Genomic DNA, 23,232 nt, shown 5'->3' with positions numbered 1-23,232 from the left:
ACATCCTTTAAGTTAAGTTACTTCATGCTTTGTTTAATTTGAAACTACAAAGCCCAGTGATATAATATAACCTCTCTACAGCTGAACAGTACAAGGTTAATTCAGTTTCCTTAGAAGAGTGAAAGCTGTATTAGCATAGCACATAGAAGAAAGGTGAAGCTGTTTTTTAATGAATATAAATCAAAAGCTAACAATTTGTACAAAATAGATAAAGGAAGCAAATGGACATCAAAGCAATACCTACAGTCAGCAGAGGTAATAATGATGTTTTAAGTATATAAGGGGCTTTCAATGTATTAGAAGCAAAAGAAATCCAAACAATGCTAGCAAATATAGCTTTGAAGGAAAATGATGGAGTTGTCAAAACGAACTTCATTGAATATACAAATTAAAATAGTAAGCAGATGTGGAGAGGGCCTCTATGCCTGACACCTCTGAAGTGCTGTTTGCAGTTCTGGGCCCACAAATCACCAATGAGTTCAAAATGGAGGGGGTTCAAAAGACCCATAAGAAAAACAATAGAACTGAAAGACATGTTTCATGGCAAAGGGAATCAGGAAGCTCAGTGTGTCAACAGCTTAAATCCAAAGATTAAGAAGTGATAGAAACCAAGAAAAGTCAGTCTCTAAATTTCATTATCACGAGCTATTCAAGCTGGGTGCCAAAGGCTGAGTAAGCTCCAGAGCTGGTTGCGTGCTGAAACCAGTCAAATTTAGACAGAAATTCACATTCCCCATCACTAGTGATTTTTAGTCTGAAAGGAAATGGTTTTCTAAAAGAGATACTTTCACACAGTGGCTCTCTACCTGATCAGAAGCAGCTCTCCTTGCCTTGCATCGCTGAGCTGAGACTGCTGCAGCAGTGACATGGTCTGGCTGTCCTCGTGTCACCATCTCTGAGCGGCCGGAGCTGCAGGAGGCCAGCACTGCTCATGGGTCAGGCAAGGACGACAGCCCCTGCCAACCCTAACCTGAGCATCCCAACTAGAGCACTACAGCAGCACAGACTGGGCATTTTGACTTCAGAAAGCACTACCTTATACCTTCTGCCCATCAGTAATACACAATGATTTATAACCCTACCCGTGTTGTTGCCGTGCGTGCTTTTAGCATCTCATATGTAATAAAATCTTGATAAATAAAGTAACAAAGTGGTGTGCATATATTTTACATGAGTTTTTTTTTAAGTAGAGTTTAAACATGCACACATTTTAATGTAGATTGACTGACTTAAACTGTCAGTACTTTCATACCAAAGTTCTGGCCAACTCCTTAGAAGAGATCTGAAAGCCCAGTGATTTGTGAGACCGTGGCATTTGTGCTGTCTGTGCTCTACCCTCAGCATGAGAAAGGGCTCTGCTCCCCCCCAGCCCCCGGCTTCCTTTAGTACCTCTCAACGGGTGATCTCAAATGCTTTAACTAATATCAATTAATTATGCTTCAAATTGCCCCTAAGAGAGACAGGCATGATTATCCCCCTCTGTCATTACATCCAAGGTTAAATAGAGTCAGGAAGAGGTTAAGTGACTCACAAGGTTCACAATCCTGCCTGACAGGGAGCCAGGCTGCAAGGTGCTGACTCCATTTGTTCAGCTGTGAAACCATCAGGGCCTCAGAGGGCTCAGCACGTGGCAGGATGGAGCCCTCAGCGTGCAAAGTGCAGGGCGGAGAATGACTTTCCAATTCCCCATCTCTGCTTGAAATCATCACCGTTTAAATAACAGGGGTAGATAGTGCCCTCTGTTACTGGCTTTTAAATGACTGCAATTCTCAGCAAGTGCAAGCAGCAACTCTGCACAGCTATCAAAGCCAGCCCGGGAGCTTGTACACCACAGAGTCAAGCAAAACCTGTTTCCACTACAAGAGTTCCAAGCGATTAACTAGAATTAAAACCAGAATATTACTTGGTCAATCAAGGAAAGACAGGCCACAGACAGTAATTGCACAGATAAGAGCTGAAAAAGGGTATACTGCTTAAACCAATGCAATTCATGTGGCTGCAGGAGTTATTGAATCCACAGGCAGATTTGAGAAAGGCATTTGCAGATGTAAGTGAAAGGTTAATTCACTTTGTTTAACCAGTAGAGAACTGGAGGGCTTTTTTATTGCATATCTGGACCCAATGCTCACTTGATGACCTGACACCATAGAATAATCATATCTCTAAGACACAAGATATTAGCAATTGAAAGAGGGTGACATGTCCTTTGATTTGAAAAATGTTACGAGCTTTTCAGTTAAGCATCAGGTCAACCAAAGTTTGACTGACTACTCTTAACAACAGGCAAACTATTCCAAATTTCACAGCCTGCTGGTGGATTTTGTTGAGTTTTTCCCAAGATATCTGAACTCTGATTTTGTAACACCTTGGAGGTATACAAATGAGACAAAACATACAAAACCCAAATTATTGGGAAACCACAGTCATGAGATATGAACAATTGCAACAGCAAGAAAGTCATCAGAGCAGGTCAAATTGCAAAGTGAGGAGAGTAAAAAGACTCGGCACAAAATTCTCGGACTGTTTCATCCAGTACAAAAAGCAAGGATATGACTCACTGCAGTGAATTACAAATGACATGCCAACACTCAGCATTTGGCAACAAGCAACCCTTCGAGATGGAAGGCTATACAGCAACTCACCTCTGGACAGAAAGGGTATAAAGGCCAACAGTTACACCCAGAACAAACCTGAGTGCCAGTTCCAGCAGACCTGCATTTTCCACTGTGTCACTGGCCTGTGTAGCTTGAACAAAGCTGGCAGCAGCAATTAACCAAGCAAGCATCAGTCCTGGTTAACTGCAAACAGTTATAGAGCAAATGAAATAATTTTGTTTGATATACCAGTGAACACCACTAAAAGAAGACATACTGCTGAGTTAGCAACAGCAGAGCATTGGAATTTCAACTGCACTGATGCTTAAAAGCAGCTCCTGTCAAGACACTGTTACACATCACCAAAAAAAGCATTTGTCTTATTGGAAATGGGTTTCATGACAGTGCACAAGGATAGGTGGCATATTCATAATCTCCTAATGTACCCATGGTGACACTGCACCAACATAGCTGTGTGTCTGTGAGGAGAGAATTTCACAGGGCAAAAGCATGCACTTCCCTCCTCTTCCCTTCTCCCAAGCTGGAGCTGTTTATACACAGGCAATATTCTGCACACCAAATCAAGCAGCTGTAACATTTTAGGGTTACAAAACAAGAGGAGCTGGATCACCCAAATTTTAGTTTACTGTCACCACTCCACCACAGCTGCTGTGAGCACTTTGTGTCAGTTATGCACAGTCTGGGGAAGGGCAGCTCAAACTGTTCTCTTGCTGCTAATTTTTCTCCTCCTCACAAACACTTGGGCTAAGAGCAGATCTGCCAGCCTGATTGCAGGGACCACTCTATAAATTCATCCTTTATCAAACCCAGCCTGTTAAGGGGCTCTGTGGCATCAGCACTATTTACACCAAAAGGAACACACATTTCAGGTAATGCACCTGAAACAAAAGCACCACTGATGCAGGAGAGGAAGCAGTTAGTGGCAGAGCTAACATCAAAATTCTGCAGTGCCAGCCCACACAGGACTTAAAGCCTCATTATCAGAGGGTCCAGACCTCGCCTCTGCCTCAGTCAACAACCAGAAAATCCTTCCTGCAAGGGTTTTTGCCTTGAAAGGGATTCTTTCTGTTCAGCATGTTTTTAATAATTTTTTTGATAGCTTAAGCTTCATTTACAAACACGCACATTTTGTTCAGGCTCTTGGATACAGCTTCCTAATCAAAACTTAACAAGATGTGCTTGCAAGTGACAGGAGAACCTCTTGGTGGGAGCCAATCTGAGGCCACCGTGGGACACTAAATGCATCTGTGCTGCTGCTGCTTTGCTCCACACATCTGAACTCATAACTCAATTGTCGAGTATGTTCTCCCCCTCTGTGCATACTGCACACAGAACTATGTCACCCAAGTCTGTTGAGTGACCCAGCAGTGACCCAGACTGCTCATCTCAGGCCCAGCAGCCACAGGCTGAGGCCTCACAGCCAATAGAATTTGCCATGTCTTCCTACCGCAGTGCAGCTTAACCAACACACAGCATTAACTCCCCAAAACTGCCAGTGCAAAGGCTGAGATATGGTGCAACCAGCTTGGGCCAAGCTTGCTCCAAAAAAATAGGAAGGATGTAAAGGAAACACTACAGCTTCCTTCAGAACAGCTTTTAGATGACAGCTAGGGTCCCAGGGCGGGAGGAGCACACTGCCCTCCTGGCTGTCAGCAGTAACAGCTAAAAGCCATGAGCACCCTGTGTGCTCACAGTGTGACCCACTCTGGCAAGGACTCTCACCAAGTGCTTTTTGTCATTGGATATTCCTTGATGCGTAACTTGGACAGAAGAAACCAAGCAGTTTTTGTTGTGAAAACACAGAGGAGGAGCAGACCAAGATACAGAGTAATTAAAATATTCAACAAATTTTGTGGGTAAAATGAATGCAGGTTTGCTTAGCTCTCAATATTTTATGGGCTCCTGATGAAACCCACAGGGATGGGCACAACTCATTTAGTCAGATCCCTGTCTGATTTCTTACTGCTGAGCAAAGTTCTACCTGATTTCCAACTTCCTTCTTAATGGTCGCCAGGAGTTGACAGCAATAATATCAATATTCCTGCTTTACTCTCTTTGTTTTACACCAGAACAATACCCAGGTACTATCTCCCACAAACACCTTTGATCAACACACAGCCTTTTAATGGCTCCAAAAACATCCTAAAGTCTTCTGGGACTTTATCAGATGCAACACAGATTAGGCACCTTTATTCACTTCTTCCAGCCCTGAAAGAAAAACCCCACCAAAAAGTTTAAGTGAAGAACCAAAGAGGCTGATGTCTCTATCTTCACATTCTCTTGCAGAAGTACAGCCACTTGCTGCATCCAAAAATACTTCATGAAAACCATCCTCAGGATGGTTTGCTTCTGGGTGTTGTCTTGGTACTCCTGTGGGTCAGGCTTCACCAGAAAATAAGTTCTTCCAGCTGGTTAAATTAATTTCTAGTGAAGTGAAAGTTTCACTGCTGAACACAGAACCGGAAATCAGCTCCCAGCAAAGCATTTATTAAAAATATCCATTCTGCGAACCCTATTGAGTCGCACAGATTGAGGCCATTTGGCAAGTCAGTAACATTGGCAACTGCCCCCCTCATGAACCATTAAAAGGGAGAACTTTCCCCCAACTACTTCCCATTGCTGCTGAAAGTCTTTATTTTTTAGAAGTGCTTATTAACTCATGTTTTGACACTAAAAGCAGAAACTGATTGAATTTGGTAAGTGCTTACTCCTGCCATTTAAAGTGACTGATCTAAAAACAGAGTGCCCTCCCCCCCATCATTTGGACCTGCTAAAGACTGGTCTATTATATATAATTCCTTTCTGACACAGTTGATTCATTTGTTTGGAAGCAGCAATCTCAACCAAAAAATGACATTCTTGTAACTCAAAAGTGGACATTTTCTGTTTCTGCGCAAGAATTAGCAAAGGGTGTTATTAAGCCTTTCCTGTTTAGAGAAAATCAGAACTGGATGAGAAAGGGGAAAAACAACCTAAACCACAATCAACAAAACCAAACCCCAAACCAAATAAAAACCCACTGTGTATCTCAGACTTCAGTATAACTATTCCTAGAAATACAGCATTGCTGTGTTGGAAGGAACTTCTGAAGATCATTTAGTCTAACTCCCTTGCTCAAAACAGGGTCAACTACAGCAAGTTGCCCAGCACTGTCTCCAGTGCTGGGTTTTGAATATCTCCAAGGATGGAGTCTCTTGGGTCAACTTGTTCAAGTATACAACCACAACCACAGTAAAAAAACCACCACTTCCTCTAAATGGTTATGCAAACTTCCCTGTGTTTCAATTTGAGCCCTTTGCCTCTTGTCCTGTCCCTGGGCACTGCAGAGAAGAGTCTCACCTAGCTTCAATCATTCTTTTCCCCCCCCTTAATTTGTTTGAGTAATGCAGCAAAAACATCTCCAACCACAAAGACATTATTTGCTGGAACTTTTGTTACCCTCTGTGATTCTGACAACTAATCACAACCAACTGCTTGTATTTTGCACAATTTTCAGTGCTACAGTAGTAGGAGGTTAAAATGTAATGCATTGTCAAAGTCAAATCTCAATTATCTGGAATAACGGAGTGGAGAGAGCACATAAAAGTAAAAATGCAGATAAAACACATCCAGATAAGCTATATGAACACGGAGGACATAAGAGAAAGAAGAAAGAAAAGTCAGGGCACTGATCCCAGAAAAGGCACCGATGCAAAGGGGTCGGCCCAGGACACCTCTCTTTAGTGTTGCAAGTGTTGAACCAAGCTCTGGGTGTAGGGCACAGGCCTGCAGCCACTGCCCTCCTGACCCTGCCTGGCTCAGCACTGCAGTCTACCTGCTCTTGTCCATTTGGCTCAGTTTGCAACACAGTCTGTAGCCCCCAAATCCTGATCATCCATGTACCAGGCTCCATGTGCACACCAAACCATACTTGGACTAGTTGTCTCCTCTGCCCATTTCTGGACAAAGCCAAACAGTTATAAAAGTAAACTGAAGTAGGCTGATGGAATCCAGTAGTCCAAGGACTGGATTATGAAAAAAATACAGACACAAATCCCATAAACTCTCCCCAAAAGCTTCTCAAATGCTGGTGCATCAATCCTACTGCTTTCGAATACTCCTCCAGCCCCTCACAGCAGTCCCCACACACACCTGAGGCTTCATGCTTCCCTTCTGTAGATGGTACCATGATCTTCCTCTTATTTTAGACATTTTGGACTTAAAGGTACATCAGTGGGATGACAATTACATCTTCACAAGAGCTGCACAAGGGTCCAGAGAAGAGCCGGGCCAGGTGCTGTACAGCACAGATGCCAGCAGCCTGCCCCAAGTCCTACCCCTGAGTAGCTCTAACACATGCCAGCCCACACTCCAGCCTGTGTGGCATGGTACAGACCTACCCAAAGGACATCTGGATGAAGATCTGGTCCCAGGTCATTATTGGCACAAGTAGCACTGGGTTTTCTGCAGCAGGCACTTTTTCCCAATTCAGTATTGGGAACCTGCCCCTATTCCTGCCTCCTGCCCCAAATCAGTCATTGCAGCACACACAGATGCTGCCATGCAGGAAAGGGAACATGAAATCAAGATCTCCATGGTGTCAAGTCCACAGGAGTGGACTTTTTCCCTCAGTAATTTCTAGAGTCTTGATTCTGATTCTCAGTCCTTAAAATATTCCACAGCCATGAGGAATAACCTTTACGTTTATGCTTCTTCACCCATATTCCAGGAGACAGAGTAATGAGCTCTCTATCTTTTCCATGTGGATGTAGCAGTCTTCTCCTCCAGAGTTAAATCACTGTGAAGCACTGCTCAGTACCATTAAAGCCCTGCTCAGCTCAGCCCTGAGTTATCAGCACAGCAGCAGATTGGTGGCTCTCCTATACATACTAAGTAATTTGGACTGGAAGCTGCCACAGGAAAGCCAGATCTCATTTTAATTTGCATCTAAGATATATATCTGTGAACTTTGCCTAAAGGTTTGTCACTCTAGCTGAAAGCTTGACAAAGGTCAGAATACTCAACTTTCTGCTTTAAATTCTAATGACAGATGAGAGATACATTTCTTAGCATAAATATTTATATATAAACATACTTTATATATGCATGTATACACACCCCCCCAATCCTAAAATATCTCAGCATATGTGTAAGTGTAACAAATACTGCCACAGAGTCACAAGTGAATGGAGTAGCATACTGTGAGTCTGCCCTGACCCAAGATGTGGATTTGAATAGAAAAAGAAAATTATTTGAGGTAATGGGACCTTGAAATTTTAGCAGTGTTCCTTCTGCAGTAAAATAAGCAAGTTAAGATTAATTGGCAATGTAAGCTTCAAGACATCTCAAGATACACAAGATGGTAAACAAAAGCTAATCTATAGAGTTTAACAGAAAGCACATTATCACTGCACAAAAGCTTAAAAAATATAGTGATTTGAATCATTGTAATTATTCTACTGCATTAATGTTCATTTCATAGAAAATGAAGATTTAAAATACTTATCTGGTACTTTCCCCTGCACCCAACAAAGTGCTTTGTGCTTTGCTCACAGACACTTCCACATTTAGAGAGAACAAATCAGAAACTGTGCATGACCCACGTGCTGACACCACAACAGCAACGCTGTCTTAGGAGTCACAGGAAGGCCAGATGGGGTTCCAGTTAACACCTCTCTGTCCTGTATATAGGTGGTCTCATGCAGCACTGTGTCAAAAACAGTGCAAAAATGTGTCTGAAGTGCAGCCTCAAAGGACCTAACAGTTTTACATCATGCAAGCCTTGTTTTTACAGCCTGCTCATACAGAAAGGGTCAGGCTGATCTTTACTCACCCCTCCTAAAGTAAGGCTGGAAGTCAAACGGCAAAAAATTAGCCCATCAGGAAAGTTCCCTCATGCTTTCAACCCTGGGTGTTGCATACTCATCATACATAGAGTCTTTGCTTTAAACGTGGCTTTAAAAAGGATCAAGAATCTGTCTTAAAAAGATGCAGCTAAAAACCAAAAGTGAAATAAATCCCTCTTATGCAGAAAGTCACTAATTGGGTAAAGAGAACTCAAGAGACAGTGAACTCCTAAACCTTACCATTTCATGGGCAATCATTTGATTTTAGAATTACAATTTGCTCTTAACCAGCTGAGGTCCATGAATCAGAAATTCCTGGCACATGGGCAATTTTTAGTCAATAGTTGGTGGGAACTGGACTGGAAAAGGGATTACGACCTCTTCCGTTTTCTTTTACAACCTTCCAGAAATCTCCCTCCTGAACTGCACCCCTGCTTTCTCCCACATCCCTTCATATGAGCCCCAAAGCATTCATGTTTAATTCCCTAACAGAAAAGCAAAATAAGGGGCTGCCTGATTAAACATTAAGGACCTTTTTCTCTCTTTATGGAAAATACCTTTGATTTAATGGGAACAATTTGGTAACTGTTTATCTGAAGGTTATCCATTAATTGCTGGCCATGTCATATGGAAGAATTTTTTTTGCATCTGGGGGGGTTTAGTCATGGTGCCATAAAGGCACATTAATAGTATCTAATATTAAATGCCTGGATTATCTTCTCCCTTTGATAAACCCCTCAAAAGCTAAGAACTTGTACCTAGTCTGCCTGTCTCTGGGACTGCACACGAAAACAGAAGAGGTCCCTCTCATTCACCTTATTTATAAAAGGCCTGATTCTAAACTTCTCTAGAAATGTTCTCAGGAGCTTCAAAAACAAAGTGATTATGTGATGCATGCAAAATAATCTGAGAGGAGGAAGCTATGTCCCTAGTCCCAGTGGAGACTTAAATGCAGATTTATTACAGACAAAATTTATTCCATCAAAATTTGTTCTCCACCTCGTGGACTGATTCCTCCTACACTACTATATTGATTTCACTATTGAAGTGCTGCATGAATGAATCAGGCTGTCCATGTGCACTGTGCTACTGTAAAGGATCACATTTTGTTATATGGACCATAAAATGCAGCAGGGAAAAATAAATCTGTTCTGTTTTTGTATTGCTGCCTGCTTTGGTGTCTGCATTAAATAATATAACCATTATATACTGTTTTGTTTCAATTTATAAAGATACAAATGATGGTGCTAATGATTTTCCCATGCACTTATATTGAGAATCAGCTCTTTACCCTTAAAAGTCTCTGGACAGCAAGGGAATTAATTCAGGATTTCACAGTAAATGTAAGGCTTATAAAACCCATCCTCATAGAGAGGTTATTTACTCACATGGTGCATAGAACATGACAAGAGTGTGCTTCTTCTTCTTCAAGGACTCCCTGAAATCTTCTCCAGCCAGGTGGATAACGCTGGTCTGTTTTTCTTCCCATGCAGGCTCAGGTGGAGGTGGTGCTTCGGGACTAGAAAAGATAGACAATTTTCATTTGGTTTGAAAATGCTTCTGGAAGTAGATAAAGGGACAGCATTGTCCTGGTCAAAATTAGCATGAGGGAACTGATGAGAAAAATCCTTCAAGGTGCCTGTGCAATAGAAAGACATACTCGATATTTCCAACACCAGGCAACAGCAAAAAAGATGTAATTTCTGGAACTCAGATAATTCAAAATACAATTTAAAATAATTAAAATATAATTTAAGTGACTGTAATCAGGCATATGAGTAGAAATGTCAAAAAAAGACTTCCTACATTGCATCCAACATCTGGGTGGAAAAAACATTGATACATACCACTGTATCATCCACAGGCATGAACTGAGAAGAACAGCAAGCAGGTGGAATCTATATCAACACTGATATACAACAGCATCTTCCATTCAAATATCCTTTTTGTACTCTTTATCACTATCATGCAAACTTCTGTAAAGAATTTCAATTCTCTAGAATTCAGATATTAAAGCCAGGATGTAAAAATCAGCATTGTTCCACTTGGAATACTGGGGGTGACTGAACCAGAATATTTTACTTTGCTAAAGAGAATGTCAGGTTTCAATTATGACTGCACATACTGGCTGGATCAGAGCAATCCCGCACACCTAGAGCGTCTCTAACAAAAATTCTGCTATTCACTAACTCACAGACCTCTCTCAGACTCATTAAATTCATTCCTGCTGTATCTTAAATAGTGATTACTTTATATAAAATCATCAGAATGGTGCCACGGTATAAAGACCTTCATATGTCACCTTGGTAATAAATTAGCTTTTCCGACTTTCCTGACACTTTGAATGACACCATTTTAAGTTGTATCAGGTACATAAAAACCAAGTGGAAAAAACCTCAATTTTTAAAGTCCTTCTCAAGGTCACTTGGTGGACATTCATTGTATTTCCACCATTACTGATTTTCCAGTTTTTAGAGAAAGAGTTAGATGTGTTTCAGAGAAAGAGTTACAAGAGTTACACAGTGTGTCCTTTAGCTGAATTCCTCCATGAACACACTTGTTGTGAGCTATCACTGATTACAGTTACAGAGGTGAGACTTTACTCTCACACAAAATTTTCCTGGAATACTACTGCAGCAAGTGGTAACAACCTAGTGTGGCAGCACAATCACCAGAGAGGAACCACAGCCAAAGCCTGCATGGCTGCAACCACCCACTGAGACAGGTCTCTGCAACCTGTACTTGTATCACCAGCCTGCACCCCTGAGGCACCCCCATTTCCCCCAGCTTCAATGCAGCTGTGTCAATTCTACCCCTGTCAGAAAACAAGGGTGTTATTCTACTGCATCTCTAGCTGGGAGAACATCCAGGAGCCAAGAGCAGGAGACAAGTTGTCTGGGCTTCACCTGTACTGCTGACTAGCTGAGGCTGCAGACAAAAGTCTTCAAGAGCCACAGCAGTATCCAGAAGAATTGAGAGGAGAAGAATTGAGAGGAGAGGGAGAGGAGACCAAAAAACTCCACACAAGCTCTTCTGCCACCAAATGAGAGGGGGAAAATAAAGACTACATTCCTCATGCCAACTGCAAGTAATAGTTAAATTATTAAAATATTCACAAAACTGGCAGGTTTTCTTCCCCTTGAATAATGCAGAAAATACATTAGGCTTACAGTACCTAAAGAAAATGCATATTTTATATACATATGCATACTTTTAAATACATGCATATACAATGCATACTTAAAGAGAGAATTGTACTAGCAATTTATTTTGAAATGGAATTATTGTCGTAATTTTCATATCAAACTTAATTCTGCATATTTCAGCACACACCCAAGAAAAGTTGGTTAGGGCACTCAAAGGTGCTGGTTTTGTTGGTCTTACTGGCTTTCCTTCAGCCCCACGTGGGTGGAATTCTAGGCATTGGCTCTGAAATGTTGGAAAGAGAAAAGTACAACTGCAGAAATTCAGTTACTAACACTGGGATTTGCTGCTTTGTATAAAGAGGGAACAACAAATGTTCTATTTATTTTTCAGAGCCATTGCTATTCCTTCTCCAGGGAAAGGCTTAAGGTATATTTGAAAAATATTTATTTTGGGAAAGCAATACCAGGGCAGCTATGAAAAACCCCACAGCAAATAAAGGATTTGGTGTATTAGAGACCATAGTTAACATACATGTTTCTGTGGGTTTGAATACTGGAATTCAGTGTGATTTTGTCAGCAAAGGATTTAGACAGTGTTGAAGCTCTGTTTAGTTCCTCATCAAAGCCATCTGCAGGAGTCACTGACCAGGAACCCAAATACTATCTTAAAACCCTCAAAACTTACTTTTGCAGCCAGTCAATGATTTTCTTCTTTGTTCTGAGGTGTGGCAGAGTGTATTTCTCCTCTCCATCCTTAAAGTACTTCAAAGTAGGAAACCCTGAGATGTGATATCTTTCTGCCAGAGCCTTGTTGATGGTAGCATCGACTGCTGCAAGGACACCCGGACTCTGAAACAGAGATCACCTCCTGCAAATCCCAGCCACATACACACACCCCTTCAGCAGGACACAGTGGGCTTGGGGGCAGTCACTCATGCTCTAGGTGCCTTTGCTGCCTCTAGGACAAGAGGACATAGTCTTAAGCTGTGCCAGGGGAGGCTTGGGCTGGATATGAGTAAGAATTTATTCACATAAAAGGTGATTAGATATTGGAATGGGCTGCCCAGGGAGATGGTGGAGACACCATCCCTGGAGGTGTTTAAGGAAAGACTGGATGTGGCACTTGGTGCCATGGTCTAGTTGACATGGTGGATCTTGGTCATGGGTTGGACTTGATTCCAATGGTCTTTTCCAACCTGATTAATTTTGTGATTTTGTGCACAGACATACAGAAAGACACAAAGAATTGATGCAAAACCAGAAAGGGACATACTATGGACTAAATGTTACCAGAGTCTTACCTGTTCCACTCTCATTTCTGATGGATTGTCTTTATATAATTCACTTTATAATGCTTAAAAGCCATTCCCAGAAATTGCATTTCCTCCCACAAATCCCTGTTTCTCCCAGAAGAAACAAGCACCACTAAAGATAAGTTTACTTTAAGACAAATTCATCTTTTCCTAACTTGTGGGTATCTTTTCAATGGACCACCTTTAGACAACAGAAGAACATGCATTTGTAGAGTGTGATTCATTGGATCCTTGTTTTTCTCATCTCCTCCCTCTCCAACAGCAATAAAGGAACTTGAGATGTCTCCAGAGAAGATGCTTAAAGTACGGGGGAGACCAATTCTGCTTCTCCTCCTGCGTGGCATACACAGCACAAGACTGAATCAATATCACTAATACTTCTATTATTGGCTCTCTCTTCTCCAACCATGCTGATGGAGCACTTATGATGAAGCTAATGGAGTGGCGCAACCATTAAAAACAGAGTATTTGAAACAGGGATCAACCCCTTTTGTTTTCTTCCAAATCTAATTCATAAATAAAAGCCTATGTTTTTTCACATTCAACACCTTTAAGTAAGGGGGAAAAAATCCATTTTTGGATTTGATCGTATTATGTATAAGGCCTACAGTAGAATACATAAACATTTTTCGATTTTGTTTTCGTTCAAGACAGAATGTTCTTTCTCAGACTTTGGCAGGGCTCATGCATTAGCGATGAGACTGTACTTTGGAAGCACATTTTGAAGGGTCCTGTGGGAGGATGAGAACAGCTGAATTTGTTGTAGGGAGAAAAGTCACTTTTATTACTCTAGTTATTTATTACTGATTATTTGAAGGATATAATAAAGGAAATTAGCTTACATCACTGGTTACATGGAGAAACTCTGCAGCCTTCTCATACTCTGGCTTCATCTTCTTACAGTGCCCACACCCTGCCAAAAAAAAAAAAAAAATTACAATTAAGTTGTATACACCATGGTTATTCATTGACCCATTCAGCCATTATCAAAATCCAAAACCATGTAGTAAAGATTTACTAGAATTTTGTATGCATTTTACTTAATATATTTGTGAAGCCTTAGTATGATATAGGATTTTTTCCAAAATGGCCACAACAGTTTAAACAAAGAATTTAATCTATTAAAAATAATAATAATAATACAGCCCCGCTTTCACACCCACACCTCTTTCCTTACAAAAAGTACTATAAACATTTGTCAAGCCCATTGCTTCTAGCATGCTCTTGGGCAGAGCACAACCTCACCCATTTCAGTTTCCAAATCTTTATCTGCTTTAAAAAGAAACAACACAGCTCCTCACATGACTTTGTGACTTTCAGTGGAGGCTTACACTAGCACAGCTTAATAGAGTGATATAATTTGAATTCAACTGCACTGATAATAAGCCCTGCTTTACAGTGGTGCAGCATGTCCCTGTAGCAAGGATTTGCACTGATTTAATCACATCAGTGTAATTACACCACCACATATGTTCCCAACATAAGCAGGATCTGTAAAACCGAGATAATGGTGCTTTCTCGCTTGTGTGAAGTTCTCCAGAGATCTGCCTTTACTTCACTGCTAAGTGCTGACATTACAATAAAGTAAAATGAATGTATGAGTGAGAAAAGCAGACTTAGAATACATTATTTGGGTGTAAATTAAATTGCTTTCAGCTGGTGCAGTTGCTTGCAGGCAGGCTGAACTTTCAGGCTCAGGTGAGGGTCCTGCCACGATGTGAAGTTACACTTTGGCACCTTCAGTGCACTGCTGGGCCTCAGTGACAGCCCTTTCCGTGTCCCCAAGGGACTGGCACAACAGCAGCCCCTCCTGGGACAGTGCCCAGGGACACAGGGGCTGGGGTGAACACCCAGCACGTGAGGCTCAGGTCTGACTGGAGGTGCAGGCAGCTGGGACAAGGCGCTGGCACGGCCCCGGAGCGCTGCAATCCCCGTGCAGCGCCTTGCTGCACCTCTCCCTCTCCCCTGCAGCAGCAGCCAGCTCGCTTTCCTGAGCTGTTATTGTTGGAAGGGGCACTAGACAGCCCAGACTTTGCTGAGCTTTTGGAAGTTGGATCAGAAGATACGGCTAGAAATGTGTTTCAATGCCTGCCAGCAAAAGCTCACTCTGAGGTGTTCGGGTAACAAGGCTGGGGCTATTTTTACACCATTGTCCAAAAGAAAATAAACCAAAGACTCTGAACCTCAGTGCTGCTTTGTTTCCCTCGGATGGGATGATGGCTGAAGCCAGCAGACACAAACCTGCGCCTGAACTCAACCAGACAAGCATTTGTTTTATATAGCATAAGTCAAAGAGTGTTTGCAGCCAAGAAGCAGTAAGACATCCAGGTATAAGTAATTTCACCAGAGCAAACAGAGCTTCAGCCACCACAGCACATCATGGAACACTTTCAGGGCATGTTTATGGAACATTTGAACAACAACTGCAAATCCCACATAAGAATTACAGCAAATACCAAAGCAGTTGATCTCAGACCAGCTCCTGTTCAAACACCAGCTACAGTCCATACCACTTAGTCATCTGCACAGAGACCACAGCACTAAAGAGCCCCATGCCATTCTTTTAAGCAAAAACCAGTAATGTGGTAGGAGCAGCAGAACAAGGGGAGCTCAGCTGGTGGAGAAAGCTTTGCTTTAATTTTACACCATGGTGTGAGAATGCTGGGAACCTGATGCAATAGCTTCACAGGAGAATTCAGGAAGAAGCTGGGACAGGCTGAGGAAGAATTACTGTCTCAGCACTGCTTATCTTGGTTAAAAGCACAAAAGAGGCTGGAAAATGATTTATTTGCCACCCACAGAAAACTTGCAGGCATATGGCTTTGTGTAAGGGGCTGACAGATCCCTCTGACACCTGCCCGGTTTGATTTATTTCTCTTTTTAGGAGCAGGGAACTTAATTCATTTTGTGCTCTTCCTCACTTTTAACCAAAAGGCATCTCAACTCCCAGTTCAGATACCTGGAAACCTCTCTGAATTAGGTAGCTTAAATTTGTACAAACAATTATTTTCTTCAGGGCTAACTTCATCTTGATGGGCTTTACACAGTGTGTCCCTTAGCCACAGCAAGGTTGATACTGTGCTCTAGCTACTGTATCCACATAATCTACACTATATTCCAATTATATTACAATCATTAATTAGATCTGATCAACCAAAGGCATTAAAGAACCAGAGTTTTCACAAAGCTATGCAGAGGGGAAAAAAACCCAAACCAATAACACAAGCACATTTTGCCCAGGAAATGAAAATATATCCCAAGCATCTAAAGATTATGTAAGTCAAATTTTGGATCAAGATATCCAGACCATGAAATGTCACTGTTCAGGTTCTTTCATGAACATCACACAGACACAGCACTACTGACTGCCACAAAGCTAACTCACTCAGGCTTAAAATAAAGGGAAGCAACATCAGATCTTTAAAAGGCACTTAAATGCAAACTGAAGTCTTCAAATCTTTATTTTGAATGTATGTTCTACCCCTGACAGAGGACAGCATGATGTATCAGCCTGGAAAAAAAGTCACAACATTAAACTGAACCTGAGAGAGAGACAACAAATTTTAAGAGCTTCTCCCACAATAAACAATGCTTTTCTGGCTGTCTTCATGAGAATTTTGCTATCACAAGCTACAGCCTGCTTTCACCTACCATTGCAGAAAATGGGAGAATTACATGAAAAAGGAATGAATTACAAGTCAGACCTACGAACTGCAGACCAATTAATGTCTCCTATGACTATTTATCCGATCTTTGAATAATCCTGTGAAGACTGCCATTAAATTTTTGAGGCAAATGAAAAGATATTTAAATGAATTCCAAGGTCACTGCCTCTCCTTTGATTGCTACAGCAGCAGCTTCATCCCTCTGTGCTAAGCTCCTCTAGTTTGAGGTGCTTTCTGTTCATGAAATGAGTGGGAAAAATAGCAACAACCATACAGGCCCAGATGCTCCTGTGTGCTGCTGGGACAATGGAAGGAGCCCACAGATCTGCAGTGGGCATCTGTGACAGATGTGCTCCTAGAAGATGCACTGTCCTGTCAATTGTTTACTGACATTAAAACTAAAAGTCTAAGCAAGGGAAGCGACTCATTCGATCCCAGGTGAGAAGAAAGGCTGCAGCCAATACAAGGATGTCTTGTGCCTACTCCAAGCACTGCCATCTTCTGAGCATGGCTGCCGGGAACACCCAAGAGTCTTGTAGGTGTCTATCCAAGAAGACTCCCACAGCTTCAGTCTTTTCTTGCAGAAGACAAGCAGCTGCTCTGGGGGTGCAAGACAGAGTTACCCTCCATCCAGCAGCAGATACCAGTCCAGATTCAGTGCCTGGTTCTGCTGACCAGTTCAGGACAGCTCCTCTGATCCCTAACACCTCATCTTGTTCCTCTTGCACAAAAGGAGCCCCAGGCTGCTAGGGCCAAGGCTCAGATAGAAAGAGCACACAGATAAGCAAAAAGAAAGTGTTACAAGACAGGGAAAAGAAGTCAAAACTTACAACAATCAGTGCTAGGACATCTGGTACGCACCCTTGTTAACCATTTTTAAAACAGATGTCTAAATGAAGCAAGAATTCTGCTTTCCCAGTTTATTTATAATTAATCTTCTCATTTGCGCTGCGCAGATGGGCAGATCAGCAGCTCCTTCCTTCGGTGCAGTCACTGTCACACAGCTTAGCTCAGCTGCACCCCCAGACAATGGTGATCAAAGGTCCCCACGTCACCTCAGTGCAGACAAGTCACCTCCCTCCAGGATCCCACTGCAGGGCAGAGGACAACACTTGCTCAGCACTTTGTCCTCTGTAGAGTGTGACCATATGCAAATGTAGAGGCAAAGGCCAAGTGTAGACAGAGCAATGCTGAAGTGAAAGGGTGACCAGTACATGGACAAAGGAAAGCCTAACAAACATACCAAGCAACTCATTTTCCGAGGAAATATCTGTATTTGTTTATAGCAACCTGTTTGGCACCATGGCAAAGACTCACAACACAGTTGCTCCGAACCTTTTCAGAAATGAACTAATACAAGTACTTGTACTGTTAAAACCAAGTCTTACAGGCAGAAAACCAGTCAAGCAGCTCCAGCTAAGCTCCTGCAAATGCTGTCTTAGTGATGTCCCAAGAATATAAATCTCTGTTTCTCTCTGTCATTCACTATTTGCTTCTTTATGACTATATAAATAAATGCCATGCTTTTGGCCATGTCCTCCCATTTCAAGACAGCATTGTCTGAGGATCTGAAGTGTGCGTGACATGCAAGAGATAAAAGACAACATCCAGGCAGTTGTGAAGAAGCAATTTCTGACATCAAGAACCCTAGAGGTAAACTAAATTGCAAATAAAGATTTTAAAGAATCATTATATTTCTGTCATCAGCAGACTGCTCAAATAATGTTATCATGTACTAGCTATTTATTGTATAATGCCAGCTCTATATCCATCTATAGCTGCACACCAAAAATACCTCCATTAGCCTGATGAGAAAATGAATTTGAAGCACAAAACATGTCCTGCTTTCAGCAAGTGGGCCACTGGCAGTTCAGAATACACTCATAGAAGATTTACAGACAACTTCAAGAAAAGAAAAAGAAAAAAATCAAAAAAATCAAAATCAGAGGCACCTTCGCTCTCTAAACATTTAGCACTTGGGGATAACACCACTGGTTTCTCTATTCTTAATCCCAGAGGAGCAGTGACCTCTGAAAACAGCAGAATAGCTACTTCTTACAAGTTAACGTTGTTAACTTTGAACTCGCATCCCTACATAGAAAAGTAGGAGTATCCCTACGTGGAGTAGGGAAGACACAGTCCTTGCAGCCACAGCAAGGACACAAATCCCAGCCCTCTTATCACCCATGCAAGAACACAAATGTATTCTCTTCTGCCATGGAAGTCTGTAACATGCAAAGACTTCTTACGCATCATGTAAGAGAGGATCTCTCAGGTCTGACATGAGGCAGTTTAAAGTTCCTTCACCAGTGTAGGAGAGCATAAACTGCAACAGCTGCAGACTCCCTTGCATAATTTAGCCATCTGCATTGCAGACATCTGATAGAAAATCATCCACAAATTTGGTAGGGAGGGAGGATGACAAAAGCAGCTGGTTCTCCCCATAACCACAGGTATGAATTTAAAATTGTGTTAGTTGCATGTTCACTTAATAGTCACAATGGTCAGAGCAGTCAGGCCATGCCACGATCTCCACGCATTAAAAAAACCCAAACAAACAAACAAAAACCAAACCAAAACAAACAAACAAACAAACAAAAAAAAAGAGAAAGGAATCACCTTAGGAAGGATCAGGAACTCAAAGAATTTTGCACAACCTTTTCCCTTTGGGTACTTACTCCCACCAAACCATTCATCTTGTCACCAGCAGCCCTGCACACCCAGGTAAAATTCCAGATACTTAAAGACAACGACGTTTCAAGACTTGATGCTTTCTTATAAGAGGCACATTGTCAACATCTTTAACATGATATTGAATTCAAATTTCCAACAGCTAGAAATGTGTGCACACATACACAAACCCAGACACCCCATCCCCGACACTGTATTTTTCAAGGCAGGTTTGATTCCGCCAGGCATTACACTGCTTAGAGATCAGTGACAAGCAAACAGCTTTACGGCTTTACAAAAGACAAAGCCTATGAAAGGTCAGTCTGGAAAAGACTCTGAAGAACTAGAAATGCAGAATTAGAAGGAAAATACTCAAGCAGTTTGGATTATTGCAGTCAGCGCTGCTGCGGTTGCAGCCGAACGCGGCGGCTGCGTGGGCTGCACAGCTCATCCCAGAGCACTGCAGCGGCTCGGCCCCGCCATTGTCACCACCTCACTGGCACTGCCATGAACCCAGAGTGCAGGCAATCTGTGCGTGCAATGAGCTGTGCAAATTCAATCCCAGCATGGCCACACAGAAGAAAGTCTCTGCCTGCTTCCAGGAGCCCTTCAGTGTGAAGTTGGGGCACAAAATTATTACAAATTGGTCACACTTTCTCCTGTCCATATGACTTGCTGAGGCGGTAGCGACCCAAACCCAGACACCATCTTGTCTTCTCTATGGTGGCATAATTTCTTCCCTCCCAGCACCACTGAAACTGCTCAGGAGAAGAGTCATAACAGTTTTAGACAGTTGTAGTATGAGATAAAACTATTTACTTACTTTTTAAAAAGATAGTCAGATGCATTACATAAATCAGATCAAACTGGGAAGAGAGCTTAACTAAACATATCCTCCAGGAACAGTCTGCATCCATGCCATATTCACAGCTCTGGCAGAAGGGCCACCTTTAGTCAGCAACAGCCCTTGGCAGGGGAAGGCTCAGCACAGGGGGCAAACATGGGGTGGGTCCTGCAGGCTGCCTGCATGGGATTTAAAAGACAGCAGCTCTGGTGAACTGCACAACATGCATTTCTGCCTTTATTTCTGGTCACACTGGAGTATGTCTTCTTCTGACACAGGTTCAGGGGAAACGGTGAATATTCTCCAAGGCTAACGTCAGCCAGAGGCTGCTGCCTCCCAGGGATTCCTGGGAGTCAGGCAGGAAGAGAGATTTCTGCTCCATCATGCCCTCAGTGTGCACTCTCTGCTTCTGAGCTCACAGGGGGCCGTGGCTGAACTGGAGTCCTGAAAGCAGCCTTTGAAAAAATATACCCCATCTGCACAGCATAGACTCCAGCACACACCCAGGAACAACCTCAAAGTTAATCATCATCTTTATGTAAAATAAACTAAAACAAAAAATCACATGGTTCCTTATTTTAATTCCAAAGGTAGTTTCAGCTTCTGGCTATTGGAGATTACACTGCACATATATACTAAAACTGCATATACATACCCTCTCGCTCAAGACTGTGGTGCAACTGGTAGAAATCAGTGTTGGGAGATGATGGTGCCTCCTACCATCCCTCTTGGGAGGGAAAAGAAGTGAAGGAAGGTGGATCAGCTGGCATTGGGAGATATGAATTACACTTCCTACACCAGCTCTGAGGAACATGGCCCTGAGTAGGTGTTGAAAATTAATCTTCCCCTATTGAAATGTGAGACAACAGCATGGTTGCCTTAAGGTGAAATTGTTGAGAGTTTATGAAAAATACCACCAGAAGGTTTCCTTCTCAATTAAGCCAGAATTATTTAACATCCTAAAAAGATTCCCCCCCCTTCTCCATTGCAAGGTGAACAACAAAATTTTACCATGAGGAGGGAAGAGAAGTTGCACTGCTTTCCCTCACATTCTTACCCTGCTATGGAAGACTCTATGCTTTGGATTTAGTAATGAAAATGCCAGAGAACACAGATGAGACAAAAGAGCTTTGAATGTTCAGCTCACAAACCCAGCAAAACCTGTGAATTATTTCCTAGGATGCAATTTGTGTAAGACATCAGCAAAATGGATGCCATGCAAAGAGATCTTCCTAAGAAAGGTACATCCCCATGAACTCAAGGTCATGGGGCAAGGGGGTTAAAAGGAAGGATGACATTGAATATCACTGTGAAGATATCTGGGAAAGTCAAGAATCAAGAGGAGATACAATGCAGAACGTACAGTTTTTGTCCAAAGTCACAGCAGGAGTGGCTACCAGCTGAGATCTATTCACCTATTTAGGAGAAGTGTGCTGGCATGGTTGCCAAGCACAAGCAGTCAGAAGCCCAGAAGATACAGCTCCACCATCAGCACAATGCTTCAGTGTCCAACCTGTGTATTAGTGTATTAGTAAGTCAGAAAAATGGCATCACTTGCCAACTCACTATCTGAAAGGGTGCAAGGAGCAGAGACAGGCAAGCAGGAGCAGACAGGCAGACTCTAGGTGTCTCTGTTCACTATTTGCCCTTTACATAAGTTCTCTACCTTTCACTGAAGTTGAAACCATAAAGTATTTAGGAAGATAAATCTGAGAATGAAAACTCCACTGGTAATGACTCAAGTAGCCAAGATACTATAAGGCACTTTCCAAATGAGAGCCCTGCACAGAATATTGAGCTTATCCAAGCAAGGAAATTAATTTATTTTAGAAAAAATAAACCTGGAGTCTAATTCTTAAAGCTAATTCCTACTGTTACCCCATCATTAGAGACCTAGAAAAATAAGTTGTTTCACTCCTATCAGAACTCACCAGCATTAAGGACTTATATGTACACTGGGGTGTACAAGCTTGCCAAGAGGACAGTCCTCCAATTCACACACTCAAATGTGGATTTTTAACAGCTAAAATTACCTGAGTCCTCTAAAACCTCTGAACACCTAAATAACCTACAACAAATACCCAGAGAATGAGGCCAGTCTCTCTTCAGCTGTCATCCCTCAGCTGCTCCTTGGTGCTCTGGCAGCTACTCCTATGTCACAGGCTGAGTCAGTCGGTAAGGACTCGTTAGGAGAGAGGGAAGGCAATAGTAATGTGAGAAATGAGGCAGCAAATCCCCAAAGAAACTAATGTTCCCTTCACACCACCTGCCACACATTCACATGAAGCTTTTATTCTGATTGGTATAGCCTTTGCAAATGTCTTCTTTAATAGAGAAAGTAATTGCTCCCAATTGGAGGTGAGCATACAGCAATGCATTTCGAACAAACCTCCCAAATTTCACAACCCCAAATATCCACATTTTGTCTCCTTTCCTTCTTCCTTTACTTCTACCCTGCATTCTGCTCAACACCCACGACTGCTACCCAAGTAAGTTATTCAATGTACACGCCGTGTCCCCAGAACAGCATCATGCCACAGAGCAAGTTGAGACCAGCCCAAAGGTAGAGCGGCCCAAAACACCCCACGTTTGCCACTCTCTCTGTTGTGACACTGAACCAGAGCAAGTCAAGGCTCCTCCCTTTTAGTCCTGGCATGAGCTGTAACCAGGTTGCGAGTCATCAGCTCCAGCCACGATAACCTTGTCTGAGCTCTGTGCTCACCCAGTGGCAGATGGGGTTTCCTAAACTTGGGGGCCAAAAAACTGACATCTGCCATAAGCCAGGGAACACCAAAGGCAAAGTCCTACTTCCTTCACGCTAATCAAGACAGCAGAGCTCATACACCTTCTGTATCTCAATTCCTGCAATACTGGAGCAGCTTGCAGTCTGGCCATGACTTGCTAGATAAAACGCCCACGCAAGGTGAAATGTTATCTCCACTTCACAGGTTGGAAACCAACAAGTATTTAGTGACTTGGGTCGTGACTGTACAAATCAAAGCAAAGCAAAGCAAAGAACTAAACTTTTACATCTCCAGGCCAAGGCTATCGCTTTTATCACTGGATCATCCTTTTTTATGACCATACCTTGCTCAAAGAGCACAAACTGCTTCAAAGAGACGATAATCCCATACGAACTGTGTGCTCCAGCACC

At 42.3% G+C, this 23,232-nt stretch overlaps 1 protein-coding gene across 1 annotated transcript in view; it reads right to left on the bottom strand.

The window, feature by feature from the left end:
- PDIA5 (protein disulfide isomerase family A member 5) overlaps window positions 1-23,232 on the bottom strand; it is a 98,731-nt gene that overhangs the window by 19,208 nt on the left and 56,291 nt on the right. Inside the window, exons 12-14 of the mRNA XM_053983158.1 lie at window positions 13,742-13,812; window positions 12,272-12,435; window positions 9,829-9,959 (exon numbers count right to left, since the gene is read on the bottom strand). Coding sequence (XP_053839133.1) covers window positions 9,829-9,959; window positions 12,272-12,435; window positions 13,742-13,812 — 366 coding nt within the window. The remainder of the gene's footprint in view (window positions 1-9,828; window positions 9,960-12,271; window positions 12,436-13,741; window positions 13,813-23,232) is intronic.

Source organism: Vidua macroura, chromosome 7, assembly GCF_024509145.1.
Source record: "Vidua macroura isolate BioBank_ID:100142 chromosome 7, ASM2450914v1, whole genome shotgun sequence".
Lineage (NCBI taxonomy): Eukaryota > Metazoa > Chordata > Aves > Passeriformes > Viduidae > Vidua > Vidua macroura.
Note: the sequence above shows the minus strand (reverse complement) of the source record. Positions and strands in the feature narration are given on the sequence as shown.